This window comes from Crocodylus porosus, unplaced genomic scaffold (genome assembly GCF_001723895.1).
Source record: "Crocodylus porosus isolate Cpor-Errol unplaced genomic scaffold, CroPor_comp1, whole genome shotgun sequence".
Classification (NCBI taxonomy): Eukaryota; Metazoa; Chordata; order Crocodylia; family Crocodylidae; genus Crocodylus; species Crocodylus porosus.
The window spans coordinates 67,706,948-67,734,212 of record NW_017728950.1 but is presented as its reverse complement, the minus strand read 5'-3'; the positions used below and the strand labels follow the sequence as shown (position 1 = coordinate 67,734,212).

The following is a 27,265-nucleotide window of genomic DNA, read 5'->3' as shown; positions in this document are numbered from 1 at the left end:
TCTGATCTTCCACGATAAAAAACCCCCAAATCAAGCACTCAAATATTTTATTATAATGACTCAGGCACTGGTAGACTTCCACACTGCTTTAAAATTGTAAATATATCAATAAAATATTGCGTTTAACTGATATCCCCCTCCCCCTGTATTTCATTTTAATCATGAAAAAAAATCTAGATTTTAGGGGTTTTAAAATCAAAGAATCTTGGATTTTTTTTTAAAGTCAGAGAAAGCCAGGATCCCTGTAATCATGTTGCTTAATGAACTACTGGAAAACATTTGAATAGTATAATGATGAGTGAGGTATAAGAACAAATACAGAGTATATTTTTGGAAGCCAGATCACATGGTCTTTATATTCAACCTAAGTACATCAAAACTAAGCACCAAAATTCTTGTTTAGCTTCACAATGACACTTTAAGATACAAGTTCTAACATTTATGATATCTTATAAAAGCTATTTATGAATATGTACACTAAAACAATAATGAAGAATGTATTGCATTTGAAAGCTCATCTAACTTTACCAAAACATGCAGCTGGCCCAATAAATTCTTGCTTCTCACTAAAACAATTTAACTTTACCTGATTCAGGTAATGAGTGAAGATCCAAAACAGGAAGGACATTTTGTGACACCTGTGGTGAAAGCACTGGCGACACCTGAATCTGAAACAGAAAACAGTAGGCAAACAATTTTCATTTAAAGATATATTAAATTAATTCTGTTGGCCCTGAAATGCCCAGAGACAAAACACAAAGTATGAAAGATGAGCCTGAAAGAAAGATTAAGAAGGAAAAAAAATTCTGTTCCCAAACATATGAAAAAACCCTTTAATTTAAAACAAACTCCAACAGAAAAACTGTATTTCTTTAAGCAAAGAAGTTATAACCTCAACTCATACTTCTCACAAACCTGAAGGTGAAATAAATGAACTCTGGTTCCTAAGGGCAGAAAGACATCGCCTTTTCTTACATTTCATAGACTTCATAGACATTAGGGCTGGAAGGGACCTTGGAAGATTATCGAGTCTAGCCCCCTGTCCCAGGAACAGGAAGTCAGTGGGGATCATAGGACCCCAGCAAGATCAGCATCCAAGTGTCTCTTGAAGGCATTCAAAGTAGGTGCTTGAACCACCTCCAGTGGCAGTCTATCCCAAACCTTGGGGGCTCAGACAGTAAAGAAGTTCTTACTTATGTCCAACCTGAAACAGTCATGGAGGAGTTTGTGACCGTTTGACCTTGTCATCCCTTGGGGCGCTCTGGTGAACAGACATTCCCCCAGGTCCTGGAGAGCAGCCCTGATAAACTTATAGGTGGCTATCAGATCACCCTGAGCCTGAGCCTGTGCTTTTCCAGGCTGAAGAGTCCCATGGCTCTTAGCCTCTCATCATAAGGTCTGTTTTCGTGACCCTTGATTATGCATGTGGCTCTTCTCTGTACTCTCTCAAGCTTCTCCACATCCTTTTTGAATTGTGGAGTCCAAAACTGAACACAGTACTCCAGCTGCAGCCTCACCATGACTGAGAACAATTTTTTACATTGGTACAAAGTCACAAATGCCCAAATCTATGGCTGTGTCCACAGGTACTCAAACTGTGCCACTTCATTATGACATACATTTATTTGCTTACAGTGGAAGAATACAGGCAGGACAGAGCTGCTCACTCTCCAGCTGCCCCAGGCAGGGGCTCCAGATGCTTGAGGAGTCCCGTTCTGCAACCCTTGGAATTCCCAGGTAGAACTGGGTTCCTCAAACCTTAAGAGCACCTGCCGTCTTTCTCCACTTATCCAGATATACCTACAAGATCTCCAGGGACATGTCTAGATAGGCAGGGAAAGTCAGGCTCTTCCTGATTTACCAATAGGTGGCCCCCAGGGTCTCCAGGGATACATCTGGATAAGTGGCGAAAGTCAGGGTTTCCTCACTTATCTAGATATGCCCTCGAGACCCCAAGGGCACCTCTCAGTAAGCGAGGAAAGCCTGATTTTCCCTGCTTACACATATGTATCCTCAGAGATCTGGGGGATGTATCTGTACACAGGGAAAGCTTGGCAGGAACTCTGAAGATTTTGGGGGGGGGGGGCGGCACGATTCTGCCCAGCAATTCCCCAAAATGTGCAGCACTGGCCCCCAGGAGAAAATGCCACCTATTATACTGTCAATGGGCAGGACAACAGGATACATCTGTTTCACTCATTGAAGCAGATCAGCTGTGCCATGACAGTGTGGCACAGCTGATTCACTTCATTTGGCAAGAATTATTTCTAGCTGAACTGAAAGTATCTGTTACCAAAGATGAACATGAAGTATGAAGTGGCTGCTGAAGTAGTAAAAACACTATCTGTAATAAAGCAGTACACTATTAAAATGAATAAGGATCATTTAAAATCATACATAAATATGATTTGGGGTTCATGAAGCTAAGAATCACTAGACAGCTATACTAAATGAACAGAATATTAATGTGCATAAAGCAAAATGGATCAGAGCTGCCCAATTTCTGGAAAGCTGGGGGCCTTGTGTTGTACAGACTGGGGCCACACTATGTTGGCTGCAGACCACAGGTCCCCTGGCTCTCCTATGCCCCCCACCCCTCTCTTGCCACATAGACAACACAAGCAGCACAACTTTTGCCCCCTACTCATTGTGTGTTTAGTGTGAGCAGCCCAGGGCTCCCAGCAATGTGCACAACCTGGGTCTCAGCTACACATGCAGCATGAGTAATATAAACAATCCAGGTCTCCTGGCCATGAACTCATTCCGAGTAATATACCTTAACTGACTATGCACACAGCATGGGCAACTTGGCCCCTCTCTCGCTCAGATGGCAGCCCAATTCTCCCTCCTGCTACCCACGCAGTGCCTTCCCACTGACCTGGAAGCAGAACCCAGACGAGGGGGGGCAAGCCTGGAGACCTGGCCACCACAACACCAGTGGTGTCGTGGTAGGGCAGAATCTCAGGGACCACATGTTAACCCCTTGCAGGTTGCATGTAGCACACAGGCTGTCAGATGGACAGCACTGATATAGACTGTATTTCCACAAAGCTAAATTTGGCTGTAATCACAGGCATAGCACCTGTAGAATGAGCCACAGGCAGTCTCTTCTCTCATTCTTCCTGTGTGCCTTGGGTTTCAGTGCAGGAGCAGAAGGTGCAAACAATGTGTCATGGAGTGCAAGGTGTTCTAAGAATTATAGTTCTTTAGAGAAGAAGTGGAGTTTTCTGTGGTTGGGAGATGGGATACTTCCAATCCTTTTATGTTTTCTTGCTGTTAAAGTCCATATCAAGAGGGCAAAAAATAGAAAAAGAGTGCTAACTTTGGTGGCAAAATATGGGGGGTCATTTCTCCCCTGGCACCAGAAAACTGCACTGCCAACCTATGACACTATAATTCCGAGAGAGAGAGAGAGAGAGAGAGAGACAGAGAGAGAGAGAGAGAGAGAGAGAGATCCCCTCCTTGCTCTTCTGGCACCCCTCTCTCCTAGGCAGAGCTTGGGGCATGCATCCCAAGCTCTACCTAAGAGGGATGCTATGGCTGGAATTTTCAGAAGTACTCTACTCCCATCAAAAGACACTAAGCATTTTAAACTTCTTATAAAATTCCAGTATTATATTTTATTAAAATGTGTATTTTTCTACCAAACCAAAATCTTAGCTTACCTGGGATATTTTTGGAGGAGAAGCTGTGGCAGGAGCACTTTCTGGTTTAGGAATGCTGTCAATTAGCTCCAAGATACCAGTCAGTTTCTTGTCTGATATTTGGACAGAAAGTAATTTCAGTTGTCCAGAAATTTTGAATCTGTTATATAAATATTAATGGTTATTTCAAAATTATTATCAATTCATCTCATTTTTCTTACCAAGGCCCTATACCTGCTCAGCACAAATTGTAAGAAACAGTAAAAATAACAAATATAAAATAATTATCTATACAGAATTGTTGCCCAGATGGTTAAATATAGAGAACCAAGTAGTTCAAGTTCCATCTTCTAGCCTATCTTGTGAAATAACTCCAAATAGCAATTTGAGGATATTTATCACAGCTCCTGATCTGGTTGAACACAGCACATCATTTCCCACAACCAAGAACTCCCCTCTACTATTTACTTGTTTATTTTAGCATTTATAATAAATCACTTAAGCACCATGAGCAGCATTTTACAGAGCAAAACATCCTCTGTTCAAAAGATCTTGCAAGCTAATTGCCCAATCTAACAAAACACATAAGCATTTGCTTTTAAGCATGTGCTTGTATGTTGTCAAAACTAAAAAATCCAGACAGCAAGTTCCACTATTAAATAGAGTATCTTCTGGGACTCTTATGCCTAGGTCCTGCTTAGAGCAGTGTCCCTCCATGTTCTTCAGTAGATCTGCAAGCCTTAATAGGGACAGGGTTCTGGAATAGAAATACTTCTGGAATTCCATATAGCTCTTGTACTTAAGAAAGCTGTATTTACATTACAAGGTGCTTACATACATATTTAACTTCGTTGTAGCAATCATAAGAGGGTGCATCTATTACTCAACTCCCCAAATTTACAAGTGTAGGGGTGATTTTGTATCCCAGATGCCACTGCACTGCCATATTACAGGAACTATCCAGTGGATTTTTACCATCTGCTGGGACACTACAACCTTTTCTTTTATTTGTGGCCCTTATCGTTATTAATACACATGGTTTCAACATTTCAAATGTTGCAATACCCCTGACATCTTACACTTAACAGTCAGAGACTGAAATCAGTGCAGAATGCACAGGCCCATTTACTGAACAGGGAACCTCACTAGGAACACATGACACCAGTACATCTGTACCTGCAGCATTTATCTGTTAATCTCTGCACTGAAATTAAGGTATTAGACATGACCAATAAAACAATAAATGGCATGAGATCTGCTTACTGAGACTACCTCTCTCTAATACTCTGCATAACTTTGGTCAGAAAAGGCACTCAAACAGACTGTTTGTGAGAAAGAGGAACTAGCTAAAAAGAATGTTCCAAGGACTAGGGAAGTATACCAAGTATGATGGCCATCCAGGCATATTACAGCTATTATAAAAACCACCAGCCAATTGCTCATCAAAAGTGACAGGGGGGATGGGGACAGGGACAGAGGCCCACATCCAACCCCTGCCTGCCTGCTCCCTGCCCCCACCCCCCCACGTTTTGGGTGCGGGCATGTTCCCCCCTCACCCTGCTTTGGGGCCAGGCCTGTTCCTCCCACCCGCTGGCTTTTGTCAAGGGCCAGCAACCCCACATCCCCCTGTGTCTGGCCCCACTCCCACTTTTCATCCAGGCAGTCCTCTCCTCCCCATCACCGCCTGCAGGGAGTGGGAGCCAGGCCAGCCTGCCCCCTCCACCCCCTGCAGCTCTGTCCCTTGTGTCCCTGCCATCATGATGGCACTCTGCTGCACCGTCTCCTGTCTGAAGGCTCTTGGAGCACTTGGATTGGTTGTTTCAGTCAGCCACTCACAGTACAAATAAAGTGTTACAGACAGACAGACTAAGGCTTTTATATTATTAGAATTTATCATGTCTATAAAAGTTTCTGAAGTAAGATGAAAGTACTAGAGGATGACACTGCATGTGGGACAGAGTGTAGAAAGGAAGCAGCTGAAATGGCAGTTGAGAAAACAACAGAAAGAGACAAAAACACACAGTTGAGGCATAAATTCCTACAGGAGCGAGAAGAGAAAAAAGTCGAAGGAACTCCTACAGGAACAAAGAAAAAGATGACAATCAAAGGCTATCAAGGGAGTAAAGAGTTTTAAGAAACAGGATTCACCAGAATCAATGTCTGAGAGATTTTAGGCCCAAAAAAATTGAACTGGACACAGACCTAGAAACAGACATACAGAAGCTACCACAGAGTAGGACTGATAGCAGAGACGATCCTAGGCCAGCAGAAAGATACTGAGCAAGTGCTGAAGGTAGTTTCATTCTGGGTACCCCACCTACCAGAGATCAGTCCAGAGCACCACAATTTCATTATGTTATTGAAATGAGGTGTTTGGCCACAAAGAGAGCTCTCATTTCCTCCTTTCTAAAGTAAAGGAATCCTTAGACATTGTGCTTCTGTACTAGGAACTCAGGGCTGATGGGGACAACCTAAGCCATCAAGTCTAGGAACCTATGATTACATGCAAGCAAGCAGTAGGTAATATTCAAAAGGCTTCAGATGCTTCACCAGAACATCCATGGAGCACCTCATTCACTCCATAACAAGCAACAGGCTTAGGATCTTTAGAACAAAGGAAAAGCCTACAAAAAAACTGAAGATGTGCAACAGTACAAGAGACAAAGATGTCACCAATGCCTTGTTCCATCTTTTGCCTTTTCCTTTTCTTCCCCACAGCTCTTCTTAGCTCCTCCTTTCCACCTCTGAAAGCCAAAAGAATCAAGGCGAAAGAGAGCAAGAACTTGAGCTCCTACAACCAGCACTAGGATTTCTGAACTCTGGACATCCTTGCTTTACACAGCAGATGGCACCATAACATCACATTTTCATTAATCTACTCCCACAACATTGGCAGTATTCTCAAGTCTGTTACTACTTCACTACAGAAGTAAATGCAATGCACTGGTTCTCATCCACAAAACTTTAAATAGTCTATAACCTTTTTCTTTCCATCTCAAAAAACTCCCCCAACATCTTTATTTGCCTGGAAAACAGTGTCTCTATATTTTAAGTTTGAAATTCAAGGTAAAAGGAAACAGGAAGTATTTGGTAGGAATTTTTTACCTCTGGGCTTCCCTCTCATCAGACATATTAACTTTAGATTTACCCTAATCTCTAGGTCTTCTATACCTGTTTAAAATCTGGGGTGAGAGGCTGTGACATATTTGATCGGTATTCTTGGGAAATACTATGATTCTTTATTTATAAAAAGCAGCCCATACCAAATATATGGTGACATCTGACACATGCTTATGGAAGTAGACTTTCTAAACATAATTTTACTAGAGATGACACTCAGAACATAGTAAAAATAAACCATGCTAAATACTATAAATTGATCAATACATAGAATAGAAATTGAAAAGATCAGTCAGTATGTGAGGTAGACGAAAGAAATCATTAATAAAACTGTTTTCACTTAATCCTGTAAGTATATTGTAACAACTGCACTATACTTAAGGGGCTAATTCTTCCAAAAACCTAACAGGCATTTACTGAAAAATCTTTTTGCAATAGAAAGAAAACATACTTGGGCATTCTTGCATCAGAGACAACCATAGCTCTGCTAAATTCCACTTTCAAATCCACTGGCTGCAAGATATGTTGAGACGAATATTTTACCTTACGAGCCTCCTGCCACTTTTCATCTAGAGAAAATAAAATAAATTAGCTGTATTTTACATCAAAGCAACATTTCTTCAAATCATACACTTGAGTTACTTTAGCCATAAATGTTACATTTTCTCTTATTAAATATCTTTGAGTAGAAAACAAAGTGTTTTCATTCTCCTCTTTTATGTAAGCCCACCGTAACCCACATTACATGAGGAAAAGCATGGATAATACCTCTGCTTTGTCTTATATTCAGTAGTTTTCTGTCTTGCTACTACCCAAGCCCCATAACACAGAAAAACTACACACCAGGTCTCTGTCATGGGTTCTGATCTCTCAAACAATGCATATCTGTTCTTCATAAGATACCCTACGATAGCACAGAACTGATCCAAAGGAATCAAATGTCTATTATCAACATTGCCACAATCTGCTTTGGAGTTGGTGAAAGGGATAGGTAAAAAAAAAGTGAATTACTGGACTAGATATGAGAGTTGATATAAAATTCTATGGTCTATACTGAATCTGGAACCAGACCAGATTAAACTGATTGATCATAAGGCTTTTGTAGAACTGGGGGGGGAGGGGAGGAGGGGGAATGACACAGACCTCTGAATTTATAAGTAGTAAAAGGCACCACTGAGCTGCTCATTTGGCAGCCTTAATTATCTGCCTGGGAATACCAGACGTATAGGGCTAGATTTTTTATAAATGTTTTTCCAAAGGTGTCCCAAGTTCAAAAATAGCTTACCAGCCCTTGCTTGCGAAAAGAAGAGAACAACATTTACTGTTTTTGGACTCAGCAGCTGACACCACTAGTATAATCATTTCTGTTTAATACTGGCACACAAACTATCAAAGCATTTTTTTTTTTAGTTGCTCAAGCAAAGAGATCCATTTTATGAACACTTACGATGTTTGCTATAAAGTAGCTGTATACTGCTTAGCTGAATATCAAATACATCATAGGCTCTTGACATTATGTCTTCAATAGTGTTTTGGCCTATTTTGAGATCTGATAGGTCAGAACGACTTTTACTTGTCATCTTTTTTTAAAAAAAAAAAAAAAAAAAAAATCATAAAAACCGTTAAAGTCAGTTTTAAAAATATTGGCTATACAAATAATCACATTCAACTTTGACTGGAGATCAATCAAACAAGACTATGGAAACTGAAATACCAGATCAAATCAGTATGTTCACTAACCCAATATCCCCCCTCTCACACAAGGGCAGAATTATATTTTTCAGAGTAAGGTGCAAGAAAAACCCAAAATGGACCACTGTGAAAGTTTATCTAAGAAGGACGGCTAATTAATCCTATTAGGGAATGGGTAGTTTATGCCCTGAAACATGAAAGATCATCTCCCTTTTAAATCACTTACCCCACATAATTTAATCTTAAGAAGTTTTTATACATAGTATTATTGTATTTGTGTTTAGCCATAGGTAACATGTAGTCCATGTATTAATCCTGTTAACAGTTCAGACTTGGTGGCAATTTGGGACAGAATTCCACAGATTACTTACAGATTATGTAAAAGAGTTTTTACCAGTTTCAAATACATCTAAAACTTAAAAAAAAAATATTTAGAACTTTTATCAGTTTTAAATACATCTTGCTTTAATTTCATTAGAATACCTGTTGTTGTTTTATTTCAAGAAATAAATGAGTAATGATTCAAATATCCTCAACACTAATTTGATATCTTTAAACTGTCCTGTCTCCATCCTTCTCATCTAAAATTAGTCCGCCCTCATTGTTTAATCTCTAGCATCCCAATACATTTAGCTGCGTTTATTATCTATCTTTGAACATTTTATTTCTACTCTGTAATTTTTAAATATGTTAACCAGAACTGAAAGGAATTGTCAAGATTAGGTTTCATCATTGATTTATGAAACAGGATTATAAATATCAGTATTATTTCCTAGCTTGTTTAGAATAATGGAAAATAAGGTTGGAAGGGACCTCAGATGGCTTTCAGTCCAACCACCTGCACAAAGCAGAACCATCCCTAACTACATCATCCCAGCCAAAACTTTGTCTAGCTGGGTCCAAGAACTCTCCAAGGATAGAGCTTCTACCACCTCTCTGGGTAACCTTTTGCAGGGATCTTAAATTTTTTTCTATTAGACAGCTGAACATAATTAGCATACAATAACAAGCCTGAATAGTTTAAATGGCACCTGTCAATGTACTTTCTTTTGTTCATCCTGAATGTTTAGAAATTGTAATCTCAGTGAGCCCCAACCCATAGTGCTTGGAAAATGACCAAAAGTCTAATGTTACAGAAATCAGGCTTGCATTTGACTGCGTCTGGGCAGGGCTGTCCCAGGGAGCAGGGTGGTCCGCACCAGGCCCCATGGACAATGCCAAACAGGCCCTGCTGGCTTCACACTCCAGCCACTTGCCAACCCCTCCCCCAACCCCCCCGCCGGCTGCTTACCACCCACCAAGGCCCACACAGGCTGATATGCCCTGGGCCCTGCACACCCCTAGGGATACCTGGGTTGGCCATATACTCCACTCACACTTCCTTTTTTATCTATCATTAGGGTGCCCTTTCATCTAGTTTTGTATAATATCATGACTAAAGAGAGTTACATTTTTTATAATGACATGAGGACTTACATCATCTGCAAAATTTTGCCACCTCACTGTTCATCCTCCAGTTCCTTAAATATCATCAGTTTTACCATAATGTCGCAGGATCCTCACAGCTAATCTTTTCTTAGTATAAAATTAGACATCTATGCCTATCCATGTTTTCTTTCTTATGTTCCAATATGTAAGAATACTTACAACCTTGTGGCATATAAGTTTACTGTTATTTTTAAGTTTAAATGAATCATTTTTTCTTAAAAACTAATCCTGCAAAGCATCCATGTTTTATTGCATTTAGTGATCCAGAATTCTAGCATGTTTGGGAGCCAACATTTTCATTAAAGAATCTTATTTTAACAGACATGTGTTAACCGCTATGACAAGACCACAACACAGATAATAACTTCCTTTTTAAGTACCATTCACATGGTTTTTTAGATTACAACCTTGCATTTGTTAACAGGGTAAAACACTAAATCTCCTTGTATTAGGTCTTAAACTTAATTCCTCGTATATGTAGTAATGTGCATCATAATTACTTTGGAAACATTACTTTAGAAGAAGGTTGAGGCTGCAGATTCAAGCCCTCAAATTTGAAAAATGCCAGAAACCGTTGGCTGTTAGGGCTATGAGAAGTTTTGGGTGCTGATTCAATTCAGAGAAGATTTGGCCCAATTCAGCGGCCAAATCTCCAAATCCAAACAGAACCAGGAAACCAATAAAAAAAAAGTTAGAATCCATTTCAAGCTCTCCGAATCAATTCAGAAAAGATTAGGAGCACTTTGGAGATTCAGGCAGTCCCCACTTGCCACCCCAGGGAGCTGGACCCAGACTCTGTACTGGTAAGTAGGGGTCAGAGCTAGAGGAGAGGGTAGGGAACCGTGGCGGGGACCCGTGACAGGCCCCATACCTTGCCTGCTCCCCCCAGCCCCTCATAGTGCCCCTGATGCCCACCCGCTCTCCTAGCCCTGTCAACAGCTGCCCCGCCCGGCCACAGCATCCCAGCTCTTTAAAAAAAAAAGAAAAAAAGCCCCGCACTCACTGGTTGCTGCAACAGCCTTTGGGGCTTCTGGCGTCTCATGGCAGAGCCCCTCACACAGCAGGGGGCAGTGGTGAGCAATGGGGATCCCCCCCGCCCCGCCTGGCAGGAGCCAGTGAGTGTGGGGCTTTTTTCCTTTTTTAAAAAAGAGCCAGGACACTGGGGCCAGGTGTAGCAGCCACTGATCGGGCTGGGAGAGCGCGCGGGGGATGGGGCACGTTTGATTCAGAGATTTGGCGACAGCCAGATCTCTGAATCAGATTCAACCAAGTCGATTTGGGACAGTGATTTGAATCACTGAATCAAATCACTGTCCCCCCAAAATTGGCCGAATTCAAAGGGAATACTAGCTGCTTCGCACAGGCCTATTGCCTGTGAAGCCTTAATTACGCCTATTTGTATATATATCCATACATTACAATCCAATCTTTAAATTACATTATTGCATATTATAAACACAATGAATGAGCCATTTAATATTTCTTTATACCATTCCTCATTCAGTGCATGACAGACTTTATTTAATATATACAGTATCATCAAACTAAATACTTCACAAATCTAAATGAATTTATAATTACAAAATACTTACAAGACAGTGAGAAATTATCCACATTATACAGCAAGGTAACTCAGGCAACTATAAATATTTTGGTGAAAGTGTTTGCCTTAAATGTTTAACTCCAAGCATCACAAAGGAACTCTTTCTTTTTGCAATCTGCTGCAGACATACTGACAATTCAGAATAGAAGCCTATTTATTAGCATCACAAAATGGTAACAGATAACTGTTACCCATTAACTGAACCAACCACAAGGGCTGTGACTCATTTTGACAGCTAGATAAGAGCCATTTGTTGATAGCAGAGGTATGGAAAAATGCAGGACTCCTAAATTAAATTCAAATGCTGTAGAAGAGTGCTTTCAAGGTTAGAAATGCTTCTGCCAGAATTCATTTTTCCTCCCTCCTTTGCTCCAAGACACACCTCTCCAGTCCCCTTCTGTTCCTATCTGGATCCTTCTAGCTCCCCTTTCTCATATTCTGCCCATTTCTCACTCCTCTCTCTCTCTTTCTATTTTGATCAAGTGCCAGTAGAGGAGGTATTGAGTGTGCACAGGATACAGTTTCACTGCTGTCAATACCTGTGCCTAATGCTACTGTGTTGCCAATAAGCCATGAGGAATAAGTTCTGAGGCCCAAGCTGGAATAATGCATCCAATTCTGGACTCCACAATTCAGGAAGGATGCGGAGAAGGTTTAAAGAGTCCAGAGACCCACGCACATGATCAGAGGGCAAGACAACAGCCCTCATGAAGAGAGTCTGCAAGCTATGGGACGCTTCAGCCTGGAGAAGCGCAGGGTCAGGGGTGATTTGGTGGCAGCCTGTAAGTACATAAAGGGTGTGCATCAGGATCTGGGGGAACAACTGTTCACCAGAGCACCCCAAGGGATGACAAGGTCAAACTGTCACAAACTTCTGCAGAGAGAGAGAGGGGAGCCTCATCCTGCAAAATTATCAATGTTTTATTATATTTAGAACTTCCATAGAAATTTAAATGATTTCCACTCAAGATTGAAACTGAATAAGAAAATTTAATTTAACATTTTATATACAACAAATTAAAATTCATTTTAACCCATTAAAATAAAGAGATGGCAAACACACACAATATAGTACTCATAAATATAAATGTGTACCTTAAGATTACCAAGATCCAGAAGTAGTAAATTTGATGTAGATTCATAAAAACCATTTTGGGGAACGATGATATATGATGCCATTAAGTTAATGTTTAAATCAAGAACTTTCTGTGTTTCAATAACATATAACAATCCTAAAAAATAAACAAAGAGAATTACATCCAAGAAGCCAACACAGGATTCATATCTTTAAAACAGATTTTTATGTTCAGCCACAAAAAGCACATAGGCAGCACTCAAATGTACAGTACCCTGGTATATTCTGACAGATTTAAATTATCTAATGGTTTCATTTATTAGCTATGCCCCAGTTTGAAGTGTATCCATGTTCAAAGTTTTCAAAAATCATCTTGTCAATCTTAAACAAAGTTGAAACGACAATTAATTCAACACTTTCTCCAAGAAATCTGAAGGGCTAACTGCAGATTGATTAATTCTACAGACTTAATATAATGTTTACATACTGTAAAGTGACAGAACAAAATATACATATTACAAAGGAATTTGCTTTAATCAAAATTTAAATATATTTTCTACTTTTTACTCTACTACATTCAGCTCTTAGGGCACATACAGACCCTCAGTTTCTACCAGGACAATCACCATTCTCTAAGTATATAGACCAGTGACTCTCAACCAGGGTACCATAATACACTGGCGAGACTTGATACCATTCCATCAGTGCAGCAAAATATTATCACTGTGAGAAAAATAGCCCAGGTTAAATCACTCCTAGGAGAAATTCTTCTGGGAAACTAAACATCTGCATGCTTTCTACCAGCTTAACTTGTCCAGGAGACTAGCAGGAATGCTGTCAGGGGAAAGGCTCCTGCACCTTCCTGAAACCAGGCTCGCTTCCTTCCAGTTGTTCCCTCCTTTCTGAAGATGAATACCAGGAGTGCTGTCCCCTGCCTGCTTCCCTTTCCCCTCCCCCTGGCTAAGCTGAGTGGTGGGGGTGGCAAGCCGGGCTTCCAAGCCTGGCTCCTGGTCCTACCAGCTTCTCCTTGTGTTCCTTTCATCCTCAGCTGAATGGCAGTCAGACCCTGGAGTTTTTATACTGCTAAGAGCCAGGTTGAGGGAAACTCTTCCATGCTAGCCTCCCAGCCCCTCCAGCTGCTCAGCTGAGTAACAAGGGCAATGATTTAAAAGCAAGTAGGGCCATTAACCTGGTGTATGAAAGCACTCCCCAAGCCTGGCTCATAACTCTGTTGGTTTCCCATTGCTGCCTAGCTGACTTAGAGAAGGGTGGGGCGAGGCAAGCTTGGGTGACTCACCACTGTGGCAAAATGAGCCTGCCTCATCCCATATTACTTTGGGTCAGCTCGAGGCAGTGTGGTGTAAAGGTAGGCTGCTGTGCCCCTGCAGCAAGACTTCTGGAGCCTTGTTACGGTGACTGAGTGCTTCCACCAACCAGATCAGCCCAGAGGAGTGAGAGGAGGGGACTATTCTCCTTCAAGGGAGGACCAGAAGGATTCATATCACAAGAGAAGGCACCCATTCTGCCAGTCAACTCAGTGGCACTTTTCCCCTTCCCCTGACACTGATCTACTTCCCCCCACCCACAAGGTGCTCTGGGTGCAGCCACTTTGAAAATGTGTAATGTGCACATTTGTAGCTGGCTGCATCATTTTATAGCTGGATGGAACTTTTTATGATGTGATAATTATGTTGCAAATGTGGCCGGTCTAAATGTATTGCCTGACTAACCAGTTAGTTGTGTGATAATTATTTTGCATGCATGGGAAGTCTTACTTTGCACATGTGATCAGTCTAAATTTACGGTGCGATTAATCAAATCATTGTGTAATATACATAACGTGTGGCAAGGGCTAGATAAAAAAAAAATAATGAGCATAACTATTGCTCAGATTTTGAACTGCTTTAAAATCCTGTCAAAATGACTATTAGTAACCTATGCTGCATGGGATTTCTCTTTATTACATGCAAGCTATGTCTACAGAGTACAGCGGGGGCGTTTAACATTTTTAACATACTGACCTTTAGCTCTTTTGAAATCTGTGTTTTCTTTTCTTGAAATATTTTATTAATTATTGTCTTCAATCTACATAAGCTGTATGTGTATGACCATTAGCAATGTTAAGATGTATTAAACATCTATGAAAATTTTTCGAATAAAAAAATAATTTTCACATTTTTAGGAAGCAAAAATTTAGCAGAAACTATATCAGTTCAAGTGTTTTTCAATGTTCACCTGTTGATGTCTTCTCACGAAATTCTTCAAGCTTCATCAAAGTTGCAGAGGTCAGTTGCTCTAAATGTACATCTTTTGGAGGTCTAAAAAAATCCACTAAACTATTCACAGTCCTCTGTTAAAATAATGGAATAACATAAAAAAGTGAATTACAAAATTCTTGTAAAAAAAAAAAAAAAAAATCAATACTTCAATAAAATATTCTTACTTACGGCATCATATATTATTTCCAATGGCTGTGCTTCTATTCTGATTTTTTGATCAGCTTTCTCATCCAAGGGATTGGTCTCAAACATTATACTCAAGAGTGATGTATCGTTTTCTGAACAGACTGTTCGAGAAGATAGTAGACAGGGTATAAATTTTTCTCGAGACATGCCCATAACTTCGAATGAGCTTATTTTTGTTTCAAATCTGTACAGAAGGTAAAATGGTATAAAAATTATATTTACCCATCATCCATTATCTTAATAGCGAGTTACCAGGAAAATAAACATCTACTGTAAACCTACATTTTCTATCACCTTCCCCATATTTTAAATAGCTCTCTGTTGGAAAGGTCCCTTCATGAACTGAAAAAAGTACCCCACGATATTAAAAAAAATAAATAAATGTATCCTTTTTCTTCTTTCTAACACCATTTGGGGATATTTTGTTAGTTTGGCCTACAGCAGAAGAGGAGAGGTCTATTAAAAAGCTATCTCCTTTGGTTAGTAATTCCCAGTGATCTTTCAGGTCACTATATATGGAATAAAAATAGAACACATTTCGTATCCAGTGGTTCCTCTTCTTCAGTAATTTCTGCGTCAAGATCTTTGCTTCCAGTTCTTTCCTCTCAACTTATAAGAAAAATATCCAGACTTGTCAGTAATGTTATCCCCTAAGGGGTTGCAGCTTACCTAGCTCAGGTGAAGTTTCAAAAGCAACAATAGAGGGTACAGCTCATGCATTTCCATTAAAAGGTTACTTTATAAAACACATAAACAGTGCTGAAAGCACAGACCATATATCCCAAGATTATCCCCTCCCAGAGAAATCAACTCAGTGGCACAAAGTTATGGTCCCTTTTATAGTTATTCTCTTCTGCCCTACAAATCTTTCCTATTTGCTGCAATGTGCTGCACTTTCAACAGGAGGGGTTAAGAGTGCTTCCACCCTAGTCCTGTTTAAGTGTGGTGGTTATAAGCTCTCTTGTAAGGTGGAAGCTGAACATATGAACCCCTTCAGGCTGAAAAAGGCTTAGAATCCCTGGCCTCCCATTTCCTGCGCAAGTGTTCTAACCACTAAAAGCTGTTACATACAATTAAAATATAAATACAAAATAAGATAGGTACCACCACCACAGACCATGTTTTATAAGGGAACGGACAACTTAGGCATTTAAGCCCAGGAAGGCGTTTTGGCCTATGAATCTCATGGCCAGCAGAGATAGGAAGACACTGGGAGAGAGGCAGGATTTCAGAATATCCCTCTTTTTCTATCGGCTGCTGTGGGCATCCCCCTAAACCAGCATGCTGGCTGTTGTGAATCCCAATTCTAGTTGTCCAACTCTCCCCATTCATTTCATAGGCAAATTAGGCACATAATTCAGGTGTGAACCCATGCCTTGAAGAGGGACATCTAAAAGAGTTAGCTATGACAACACTGAACACTAGGGGAGTGCGAAGCTTTGGTCACTGATTCCATTTGGCAGAGATTCAGTAGCCAAATCTCAGAATCCAAATTGAATCAGGAGACCCTTTTATCTCTCCAAATCAAAATCAGAACCCTCGGAATGAATTTGGAGAGATTTGATGATTCGGACATACACACAGCTTTAAATGTTTTTTCTACATACCTCAAGGTACCAGGTGGCTTGTGAACACTGAGATGGTGGGGCGGATGGAGCATCCCACGGGAACACAGGGGGGGAGGTCCCCAGTATGCTCTACGGTGGGCCCAGAAGTGGACCAGAAGCATTTCTGGGCCCGCTGTGGAGCACGCAGCCCCCTCCCCACTGTGGCCTGGTTTGGTGAATGGTGCCTCCTGAGTTGGAGGGGGGGGCACACCCAGGGTCCCCCACGGCTAATTGCTGAGCTGGGGGGAATGGGCAGGGTATCCCCCATGTGCTTGGTAGCAAATCTGAAGTGGAAGTACTTCCAGTCCACTTCTGGGTCCGCCGCCGAGCATGCAAGGGGCCCCCCTGAGCTCCTTTGGGACACTCCATCCACCCCCCACATCTCAGCATTCATGAGCCATGCCTGGTACCTCAAGGTATGTAGAAAACAAACATTTAAAGCCATGTTTATATCCTCTGAATCAGCATCGAATCTTCAGATTTGAATTCAGCCGAATCGAATCAGGATAGCGATCCAAAAATCAACAAATCGAATCACTGTCCCCCAAATCAGGCCAAATCCAAATTGGATATGGCCCACTTCGTACACCCCTACTGAACACAGCCATACCCAAGTTTTTTGTGGTTTTAGGCCTTAGTACCTCTCAGAAAAATAACTTAATGAAAATGGAGATGATTTTACAAAAAACAGCACTTAAGAGTGTAATGCTCAGCTTAGGGATAGAGACTGGATATATAACTATAAGAATCATGCAGTTATGGCCATGTGCCTTCTTCCCATATTTCAAATGTTTCAGTATTTCAGCAAAGACAATACTTCAATTAATACAATGCCCTAAAAGGTACTTGCCACTCTATTCACATGCAAGATTTGTAGACTCTCTCACTATTAAAACATGCTTCCTGAACATCATAACATGATTTAAGAACTACACATTCATTTTGGGGACATATGCACTATGAACGTACTTTCAAAACATGAAAATTCATGCATTTGCCCAAGGTAAATTCTCAGAGCCCTGGTCACATGTCTAAATCAGGTTTTGCAACAGAGAAGTTGAGAGTAAACCAATAGCTCTGAAGGAAGATAAAGATAAAAGAGGCTATGGACAAGCATACATTTTAGCTGCTCTCTCAGGTTTCAAATATTTAACAGGGTTGGAGAGTTGCCCCTTGGGAGCACCATCAGCTATTACAGTGTTACTGTTACATATGCATGCTCCTTTAGCAATAAACGTTAATTAAACTACTGTAACTTTAACCCTGAATGAAACTATTAAAATTTCACCAGTTTTGCTGCACCTGTATCACTACAGAAGCATGAAGATTGATCAGCTCCATAGTAACAGGTTATACGGATATAATGTGACACTGACAACCATTACGTCTGCCTATACCCAGGAACTGAGTGAGTGGATAATTAACCTCCTGTCAGTAACTGACAGAACTGTTTCTATCCCTAAAACAGAATCACATTGAAATGCCTATTATAATAGACAACATAATAATAAGAGGAAGCTACGCACTATCCAAAAAAATTATCTAGGCCATAATGCCCCAATTTATGCTACACACCATCAACATTTTATATGGAATAAAGAAGGTTCAATGTAGAAGGCTTACCTTATTGCCTGTGCACCTGGTCGTTGTGTGAACATTGTACTCAGGTCAATTAATGCAAATTTTATTAACTCAGGTTTCTCCTGGTTTTCCCTTATTGATATGGACATGCTTATCAGCTTTACAGAGAGCCTCATGGCTTCATACTATGTAAGCAGGAACAAGCAAAATAATTTTTAGTTACGAGTAACAGTTGCTGTTTGAGACTGGCTTCTGTACAATTAAACTTGTGGGGATATCATACCCACAGCACAAAGTTGAGTCACTTTCTTCAGAAGACAGGTCCATTTGTAAGCATCTCACAGAAGGGTGATGTATGAAGCCTAATTTATATAAAAGTGTGCACATAATCCATCCTCATACTGTCACCACTGTCACCTGACAGTGACCTCAATTCTCTAAACACCATCATTCTATTTTCAGAGCTTAGAGAATGTGCAAAAGGCTTCAACCTAGAAATTATTTGGCATCTAGTGATGTCCAAACTGGGCATGGCTATAGCAAAGTAGTACCAGATCTATAGATAGATACATTGATCAATTGATAATCTATACAGTAACTCCTCACTTAACCTTGTCCCAGTTAACATTATTTCGTTATTATGTTGCTGATCTATTAGAGAACATACTTGTTTAAAGTTGCACAATGTTCAGTTATAATGTTGTTTGGCTGCTGCTTGCTAGTAGGTAACTACTTTGTGACATAAGCCAAGCGACACTCCTGCTTTAGTGTGGTAAGCTATTGTTGTTTATGTTGTGTTGGTACAAGTACTCCCTGAACATTTCTAACTCACTGTGACTGTATAAATGATTTAAAACTTAGACCTGTTTTCTTTGTTTAAAATTACTGTTTAAGTTGTTTAAAACTTATACTGTATATGTATATAATGTCTTCTGTCTGGCAAAAAAAAATTTCCCTGGAACCTAACTTCTCCCTCCCATACACATTAATTCTTATGGAGACACTGGATTTGCTTAACATCATTTCATTTAAAGTTGCATTTTTCAATAACATAATTATGACGTTATGTGAGGAGTAGTTGTATTTTGCCTACGTGTATCACAATTGACAATATCTAATTGAGAAAAGAACTTTCTAAGGAAGTAGCAGTAGGTATAAAAACCTCACAATCGTTCAATTAAGGGAAGAGGAACAAGCCATTTAACAAAAAAAAAATAATAATTAACTTTAAAAATGTTCCTTCATGCAGTTTTATACTAGACAGCAATATGAAATGGCATGTGCCAAAATGCTGGAATAATCAGGTAATAAAGCTGAATTTTACTTACCGACTTGGGCAGTGTAGGATCAACAGCTGTTTCACTATATCCAATTGCTGCATAGAGTTTAGCCTTTTCTTCAGATGTCATCAATTCTTCAAGACCTGCCATACCACAAAGAGGTTTTTTATACATGCAGCACAGATTCATTTGCAACATGCAAAATAACTTCAATACAATGTTCTACATCTTAAAGAAAAAAAGCCTTCTGTGCAAAACACTAATTGGAAGTAAAACCTTCTGACTAAACTAGTCCCCAAGATTCACTGTAGCACCATTACACGGAGATATATTCAGATTTCTACAACTAGCAAAAATTAGTAGATTACACCAATCAACAGGAGGAAGTTCTTAAAGAAGAAACACATGCAAAAGAACTAGGGTAAACACACAGCAATGAACATATTTTAAAAGTGCTTTATAACACCAACTAACAGAATTATATTCCATTCCTTAACATAGCAACCCCTCCTGATCCTGGGAGCAATCTAGATAGAGTGTTGACATAACAAATAAAGAATTATTCTGCAATCATAAAGGGTGCACCCTCTAGAAGACTGATTCTGCAGACCTCCTTACTAGTTCTATTGAACTAACCGCAATTCAGCACCAGGTCTGCAGAATCAAGGTTTCAAATATTGTTAAGTACTGAACTTGTAGACACAAAACTTGCTCTAATTTGTTCTGATTGCCTCCAACAGAAAGGAGATAAGAAAATGGCAAGACTTAAAAATAACAAAGCACTTGTCTAAGTTTTGTGAGAAACATTAGACAACCACCCTCATGTAAAACAAAGGATTATAAAGTTGAAAAATACTTATAAGAGGCAGGGTAGCCATTTTGCTTCTAATACCACTGCACAACCCTGGACTGGATGAGGCAAATTAGCTAAACACAAGTGGTTACAACTGGTTAGAAGAATAATTCAGAAATTGGAAGCAAAAAAGCTGTCATGGTATAGAAACTACAAACAGCTGATTTAGATAAAATTTTACAACAAGATGAATTCAGCAGCTACTTTTTTGGTACAAAAAATATTTAATAAAAATCATAATTTTACCTATAAAGTAGATACTTAAGCACCTGACAGTTTTCAAAAGTGGGGATATTTATAAAAATGTTAATTACTTTTTGTAATTATTGATTCCATCGCTATTGGTTATTTAATAAGGAAAGTTTTCGGTACTGGGTCATTTGCATTAAAATGTTTTAAGTGCTTATTGTTTAATTGCGTTCCAGAACTTCCATGAATGGGGAAAACAGAAATGGAATACAGTTGCCCAAAGAAAAAATGTTGAACTCTGATATCAGCAATTTTAGTATCTGGCAGACCTAACAAGGCCGATAAAACAGCCCCCGTTGAAGATGAAAGCTACAAGAGTATTCCTGGAGGAGACCTATTATGCAAGACCTATTATGCTGGAAACCATAAAACCCAGGAGTTTAGCTAATACAGGAGTCAAGGACTGCTATAGGTTTAAAGATTTAAGCTCAAGGGCAGGGAACAGGAACGTTTGCAGAACTCAGTTGCCCAGGAAATTTTTGCTGGGGGATGGAGGAGAAGAGAAACAGATACATGTATACAAACTGAATAAATTGGATAATGTTTTGAATAAGTTAGATACCTCTTAGAGCAATTTGGGGGGACGACACATACTCCCCCAACCCAACTGCTCTAAGAGGTATGTAATTTATTTAAGGGGATTTACTCCATTCTACAAAACCAGAAGCCTAACACTTATATACAAGTATAAAAACGTAACCCCCGCAGCCAAAAGAGGAAATTCTGAGCACCACACACAAATGTAAAGATAAAGGCCATGTTCAAACATTCAGTTTCTCTGGGGGAGTCGCTGCTTTCCCAGCAAAAACCACTAATGTACAGATGTTCAGGATTTTTCTCCCAGGGCAAAAATGGCCACTCCAGAAGAAAAGTTAAATGGGAACAACCAAGGTTGAATCACTGCCAGGACAGCTGTGCTGCAGAGAGAGACAGGCAGTCTGGGTAAGCCAGTCATGTCTGCCCTCTGCACTTCTGTCATTTGTCTCTGGGCACACTGAGGGAACACGCAGAGCATGCTGAGATATGTAGCCAGGGGAACCCAGTGTACATAGAGTGAGCACAGCAAGCTCTCTGCTCTATAAAGAGCTCAGCATTCAAACATCTGTTCAGATATCTCGGAGTACATTTTTCTACCAGGAGAAAACGAATAAAATCTGGGCAAATTTTCCCAGATTATCTGAACGTTTGTATGTAGCCAAACTCTGCTAAGAAAAATGTGGACAGACTAAGGAGCTCTGCACTGAAGGCACTAAAGCAACTACATTACTTTCCCCACTTGAAACAATGTACACAGGGCAATGCTGCATGTTTCAACACTGCAGATGAATGGTAGAGATATGCCTCTAGCATACTCCTGCACAGAACTAGAGGAGCTTTCCTTATAATTACTGCTGCAAGCCAAGGCAGAGGTTGGAAGAGAGATGGAAGTCAAAATGGAAGAAAAGGAGCTGCGTGTCACCTTGGGAGACCAGAATACAATCTAAGTTTCCTGAGTCTTACAAATTCTTGTGCCAACAGTAAACATCTGTGAAACTGCCACTCAGTTACTAGTTCACTAAAGCAATGGTTCTCAACCTTTTTCATATCAGGATTCATTTGTAAACATGGATGGCCAGTTCTGACCCAGTGCTCCTCACCCCCAACCTGCTGCCCCCTGCTCTCAGCCCCACCGTGTGTGGGGCAAGGGGTAGGTGTATAGGGCAGGGAGCCATGTGTGTGAGGTATGGGGGGTGGGGGGGAAACACAGCAATTCCTTGCAGGCTGGAACTCTGCCAGCCTGCAAGGGAAAAGCCATGATTTCCCAAGTTTTTCTCCTTTAAAGGGAAATCCATTTTTAAAGTTTGTTGGTCCATTTTTAAAGTTTGTTTGTGACCCTTTCAAATATTCTTGTGACCCACGGGTTAAGAAACACTGCACTAAAGGATTGTGACCAACTATTCTGCTATTCTGACCAATTAACCTAAGCATTATTGATTTAAAAGTTCTAATCCTGATGCCCCATTTGGCTATTTACATAAAGACATACAATGACATTTTTTGGTTTTGATTTTTCTTTATGTAGTTTTTCTTTTTAAAAACTTGAGAAATTAGAACTTCAGAAGCTGTATTAAAACAACATTATGAAGAATATAAAAAAAGCACTCAGAAGTTAGGATATACTAAAATTAAGGTTGCCTGTGCCATCTAAATTTGGCCCTTATTTTGTAGATATACATTATGACATGGTAATTATATGACAAACCGCTTTCTATAAAACGCTTCTTTCATTCAGTGTATAAAACTGGATGTTGCGCATTCAGTGACCAGTTATTCCACATTTTTTCTCCTCATTATTCAGTGCGTGACCCTGGACTGCATTTACCACACTGTTCAAACCTGACTCTGAACACGAATTTGATTTCCAGTAGGCTTTTCTATGGTTCTCATCAATATAGTACTCAAGTGCTTTGTGAAGAAGAGGCAGAACCATTCCCATTTTACAGATAAGGAATTGAGACGTAGAGATTAAAGTCAGAAGTATTTATTTATTCCGGATATTAAATTTTAAATGTCTAAGAATTTTTTTTCAGAGTACTTCAAACGTTTTGCACTCTGGAACTATTCTTTGACCATGCAACATACTGCAGCTACTGTTACATATGTTCATCATTTCTACAAATCAGACTCACTAGACACATTTCAACTTCTGCAGTGAAGGACACAGAGCAGAGGTTGGCAACCTACAACCTGTAGGCTGGATCTAGCCCACAGAGCCATTTGACAAAGCACACAGACATGGCAACTCTGGCAGAAGTTGCTCTTCTGTGCTGCCTCTGGCAGAAGCACTAGGTGGGGGAGGCTCTTCCCATGCCCTCTTGTGTGTATGCACTGAGGTGGTTTGATCATGTAACAGAAGACTATTTTTTCCTCAGAAACCCTGTTTTGTTCACTGTGCACTGTAGAGCTAGTTTGATAGTGATTCAGGAAGCTATTGTCTAGAGAGAATCTCTCACTGGTTGGTAACCTTAGGTTGTAGGCCAGATTAACCCAGTTCAAATCAGAGGCAGGTGGGTGGGTGCAAAGAGCTTGTCAGCTGGTGCTTTTCTCCTTAGAGACTAAAATAAAATAGACAGCTACAGAAGTGCATTACATCTGTCTCTTCTCTTTCCTTTAAATCCCTATCAGTGTTTGTGCTAGGTTTAGGGTGACCATACATCCCAGTTTGCCTGGGACAGTCCAATTTCATAGGCCATCCTTGTGTCCCGGCCAGTTGGTGAAAATGGAAACACGAGTCCTGAACTGGTGCCATCCCACCTGCACTGCCTGGCTTGGCTCCTCCTGAGAAGAGGCTGGAGGAGGTGGGGGGCAGGGTGGGCTAGGCACCACACCTCCTGCCTAAGACAGGAACTGGTCGAGATGGTGGGGAGACTACTGCTATGACCATGGGCTGCTCAGGTGTGCGTGAAGCACTCTAGGCAAACTTGTTTTGGCACCCTCCTGAGCAGCAGCTGGAGGTGGGTGGCAAGCTCCTCCTGCCAGAAGCAGAGGTGGAGGCAGGGTCCTGGATTTCCTTAAAAATAATATAGTCACCCTAGTTAGAATGAAAATGTTGTCAGAGGCAGGGAAGTACAACAGAGGGCAATATGTAGAACTCCTTTTGCAATTTTTTTAAAACACAGTAGGCATCTAACACTAAATCCCTCATTAGGCAGAAATTTAAACTCTATTAAACAAGTAGATATTAGAGGAAAAATTCAACAAATACAATATCCTCAAGTTTCATAAAATATTTTAATAGCTAGTCTAATTCTCTCTTCACCCTTCAAACTAATTCAGAGGTTTAGAAGTAGTTCAAATTTATTCTTACTTCTAACAAGGCTTTCCAGGATTTCACTTCTACTTATGGGGTTTTGAAATGTCTCTATTCACTCTAGCAAAGCAAATTAAATGGTAATCAGATCTGATACAACTAAGATGCAATTAAAATAATTCTCCAAAATTATGTTCCATTTTGATTCCAGACAGATTCATTTCCTAACCTGTAATCAATTTCCTAACCTGTATCAGGAAACCAAGCCTTTTTGGCTTAGCTTCCCTATCCCAAAGTCTTTACAGGTTCTGAACAGATGCTCACATAGCCATAACCTCACTGGCTACATACAGATATTCAAAAAGCCCTTTTCTATAAGCAGCATAGTTTAGATAGGTAGCAAACAGAACAAACTTTTGCCCTTTGGTGGGCGGACAGGGAAAATCTTAGACTGGATTCTGCCATTTTTAAATAAGTCAGTGTGCACCGAACTTCTGTTCCATCAAGGGTATAAACCGTTTTCCAATCATTTATATCAGTAAAAGTGCAATGGGTGTACTTGGCCATTAAAGCTGGTATTAGATTAAACAAAAATAAAGATAATCACTTGCTAGTAACTTTTTTCTACCCGTGTGCTCCCCCCAAATCCCATCCTTACTCTAGCAGAGCCATACAAATACTCCTAAGAATGGACAAGAAGAGATGAACCCAAGAACGAACTGTAAAAATTGAAAAATACTTAGAACCTTCACAACATGTATCACCATCTCAGAGTGATAACGGTAGAAAGAAGTTTAAGGATAGTCAGATGCCTTCTACCAAACCAAAATTACACCCCTCCCATAAAAAGCTTCTTTAGTACAGAGATTCCCCTTTCCTATAAAATCATTTTATGGTCACAGAAAAATCAATGCAACTATTAAGTGGACATACTTGCACCCTTTGCCTGTTGCTTCTTTTCATCTTCTTTTTCCCCTGACCAGCCCCATATCCATCCAAACCAGCCACCAGAACTATCTTCATCTTGTTTCACCCCTGGTCTGTAAATCTTTAATCCAGCTTTGGTTGCCTGAGATACAGAAGAAAGTAAGTAATTATTTAACGCATATGTTACACAGGAATTTAAGAAAGGAGAATTAAAATATTATTTAATACCTTAAGTGGCTGGGATGGATAAGGTGAGCTTCTTTTTTTTTAATTCCAACTGCAGGTATTGGAAGCATATTGTAAAGCAGCGGTGGGCAAAATGATGGATCCAGCTGGTGGCTGGACTCCATTTCCCAGCAGCCCCTGCCTGTATCACTGCAGCCAGTTACCATGGAGACCCCAGGAGCAGCAGCAGCACTTGTAACAGTGCATTGCCAGGGTTTCCATGGAGACCAGCTCCAGTATAGCTGGCAGGGCAAAAAGCTGCTCAGGAGCCAGGGCTTGCAGTGGTGAAACCATTGTCCAGAGCTGAGGCAGAGCCACGATCCGACGCCTGCACTTCCCAGCCCGGGACATGTGGGCAGTGGACCGCCCCAGCTCTGAACCATGCTGTCATAGCTCCAAGATCGCAGCTCTGGAGCAGCTCCCCATCCAGCTGCATGTCCTAACAGTGGCGCTGAGGCTGAGCTGAACGGAAACCCTGACCCTGCACTGTAATGGTGCCGCTGCTCCTGGGGTCTCCATGGAAACCGGTTGCAGTGACCTAGGCAGGAGCTGCTGGGAAAATGGAGGTCCACCATGGGCCCAATCCGACTCGCGGGCTGGACTTTTCCTGCCCCTGCTATAAAGTGTAACATGTACATTTTCAGAAAGGGGACTGCACTATAGATCGGCAAGAAATCACTTTCTCCAGTTAAAAAAACATCTAATGCAAACATTGCGTACAAATAAGCCAGACCCTTTCCTCTTACCATACAGGCTTTGAAATTGCACTCCCTGCGAGGGTTCCCAGCAGGGTGGCACACACAGAAAGGACAAGGACAAGGGAAGCTCTTCACCATTTCAGTTACCAGCATTATGGGCTTCCAATGCTGCCCACAGTGTCCAGCTGGACAGCAATTTCAAAGATGGCAGGCTGGGAACTGGGCTCAAGGAGAACATCCCCAAGCCCATTTCTGCAAACCCCGAGCTTCCCACTGTTGCCCATGCTGCCCAGCTGGCAGTACCAGGTCTGGAAAGCAGGCAGGGAGCTTCAGGGGCTGCTTCATTCCTTCTCAGATTGGTCTGGGAGAGGACTGCAGCACTGGAGCAAACGTAATAAGAACCACAGAAAATAACAAAGGTGAACTAAGGAGTTACCCAAAACATTTTTAGGAAAGGCTGTACATATAAAATTGAAAAGATGTCAAATTTATCCCAAATCACTTATTTTAAAAAAAGATTATGAAGTTATCACCAAGTTCTTGTCTACTCAGATTAGAGGTGAATGGAGTTTAGGCCCAGCCGTAACTATCAGTCCAATAATCAGAAGACGGTAAATAACTGACTAAAAATGTACAAATAAGAAGGTTTCATAGATTTTCATAGACATTAGGGCTGGAAGGGACCTCGGGAGATCGAGTCCAGCCCCCTGCCCAAAGGGCAGGAAGTCAGCAGGGGTCATAGGATCCCAGCAAGATAAGCATCCAATTTACTCCTGAAGGTGTTCAATGTAGGTGCTTGAACCACCTCTGCTGGCAGGCTGTTCCAGACCTTGGGGGCTTGGACAGTAAAGAAATTCTTCTTTATGTCCAGCCTGAAATGGTCTTGCAGGAGTTTGTGACCGTTTGACCTCGTCATCCCTTGGGGCGCTCTGGTGAACAAACGTTCCCCCAGATCCTGGTGGTCACCC

General features: G+C 40.7%; 1 protein-coding gene across 2 annotated transcripts in view; it reads right to left on the bottom strand.

Moving 5' to 3' along the window:
- VPS13A (vacuolar protein sorting 13 homolog A) overlaps nucleotides 1–27,265 on the bottom strand; it is a 168,734-nt gene that overhangs the window by 106,898 nt on the left and 34,571 nt on the right. For both annotated transcript variants that reach the window (XM_019554917.1, XM_019554916.1), the window contains exons 15-24: nucleotides 25,381–25,516; nucleotides 19,604–19,698; nucleotides 18,318–18,460; nucleotides 15,070–15,271; nucleotides 14,858–14,972; nucleotides 12,643–12,779; nucleotides 8,212–8,344; nucleotides 7,216–7,333; nucleotides 3,666–3,804; nucleotides 587–668 (exon numbers count right to left, since the gene is read on the bottom strand). In XM_019554917.1, the coding sequence (XP_019410462.1) occupies nucleotides 587–668; nucleotides 3,666–3,804; nucleotides 7,216–7,333; nucleotides 8,212–8,344; nucleotides 12,643–12,779; nucleotides 14,858–14,972; nucleotides 15,070–15,271; nucleotides 18,318–18,460; nucleotides 19,604–19,698; nucleotides 25,381–25,516 (1,300 nt within the window). The remainder of the gene's footprint in view (nucleotides 1–586; nucleotides 669–3,665; nucleotides 3,805–7,215; nucleotides 7,334–8,211; nucleotides 8,345–12,642; nucleotides 12,780–14,857; nucleotides 14,973–15,069; nucleotides 15,272–18,317; nucleotides 18,461–19,603; nucleotides 19,699–25,380; nucleotides 25,517–27,265) is intronic.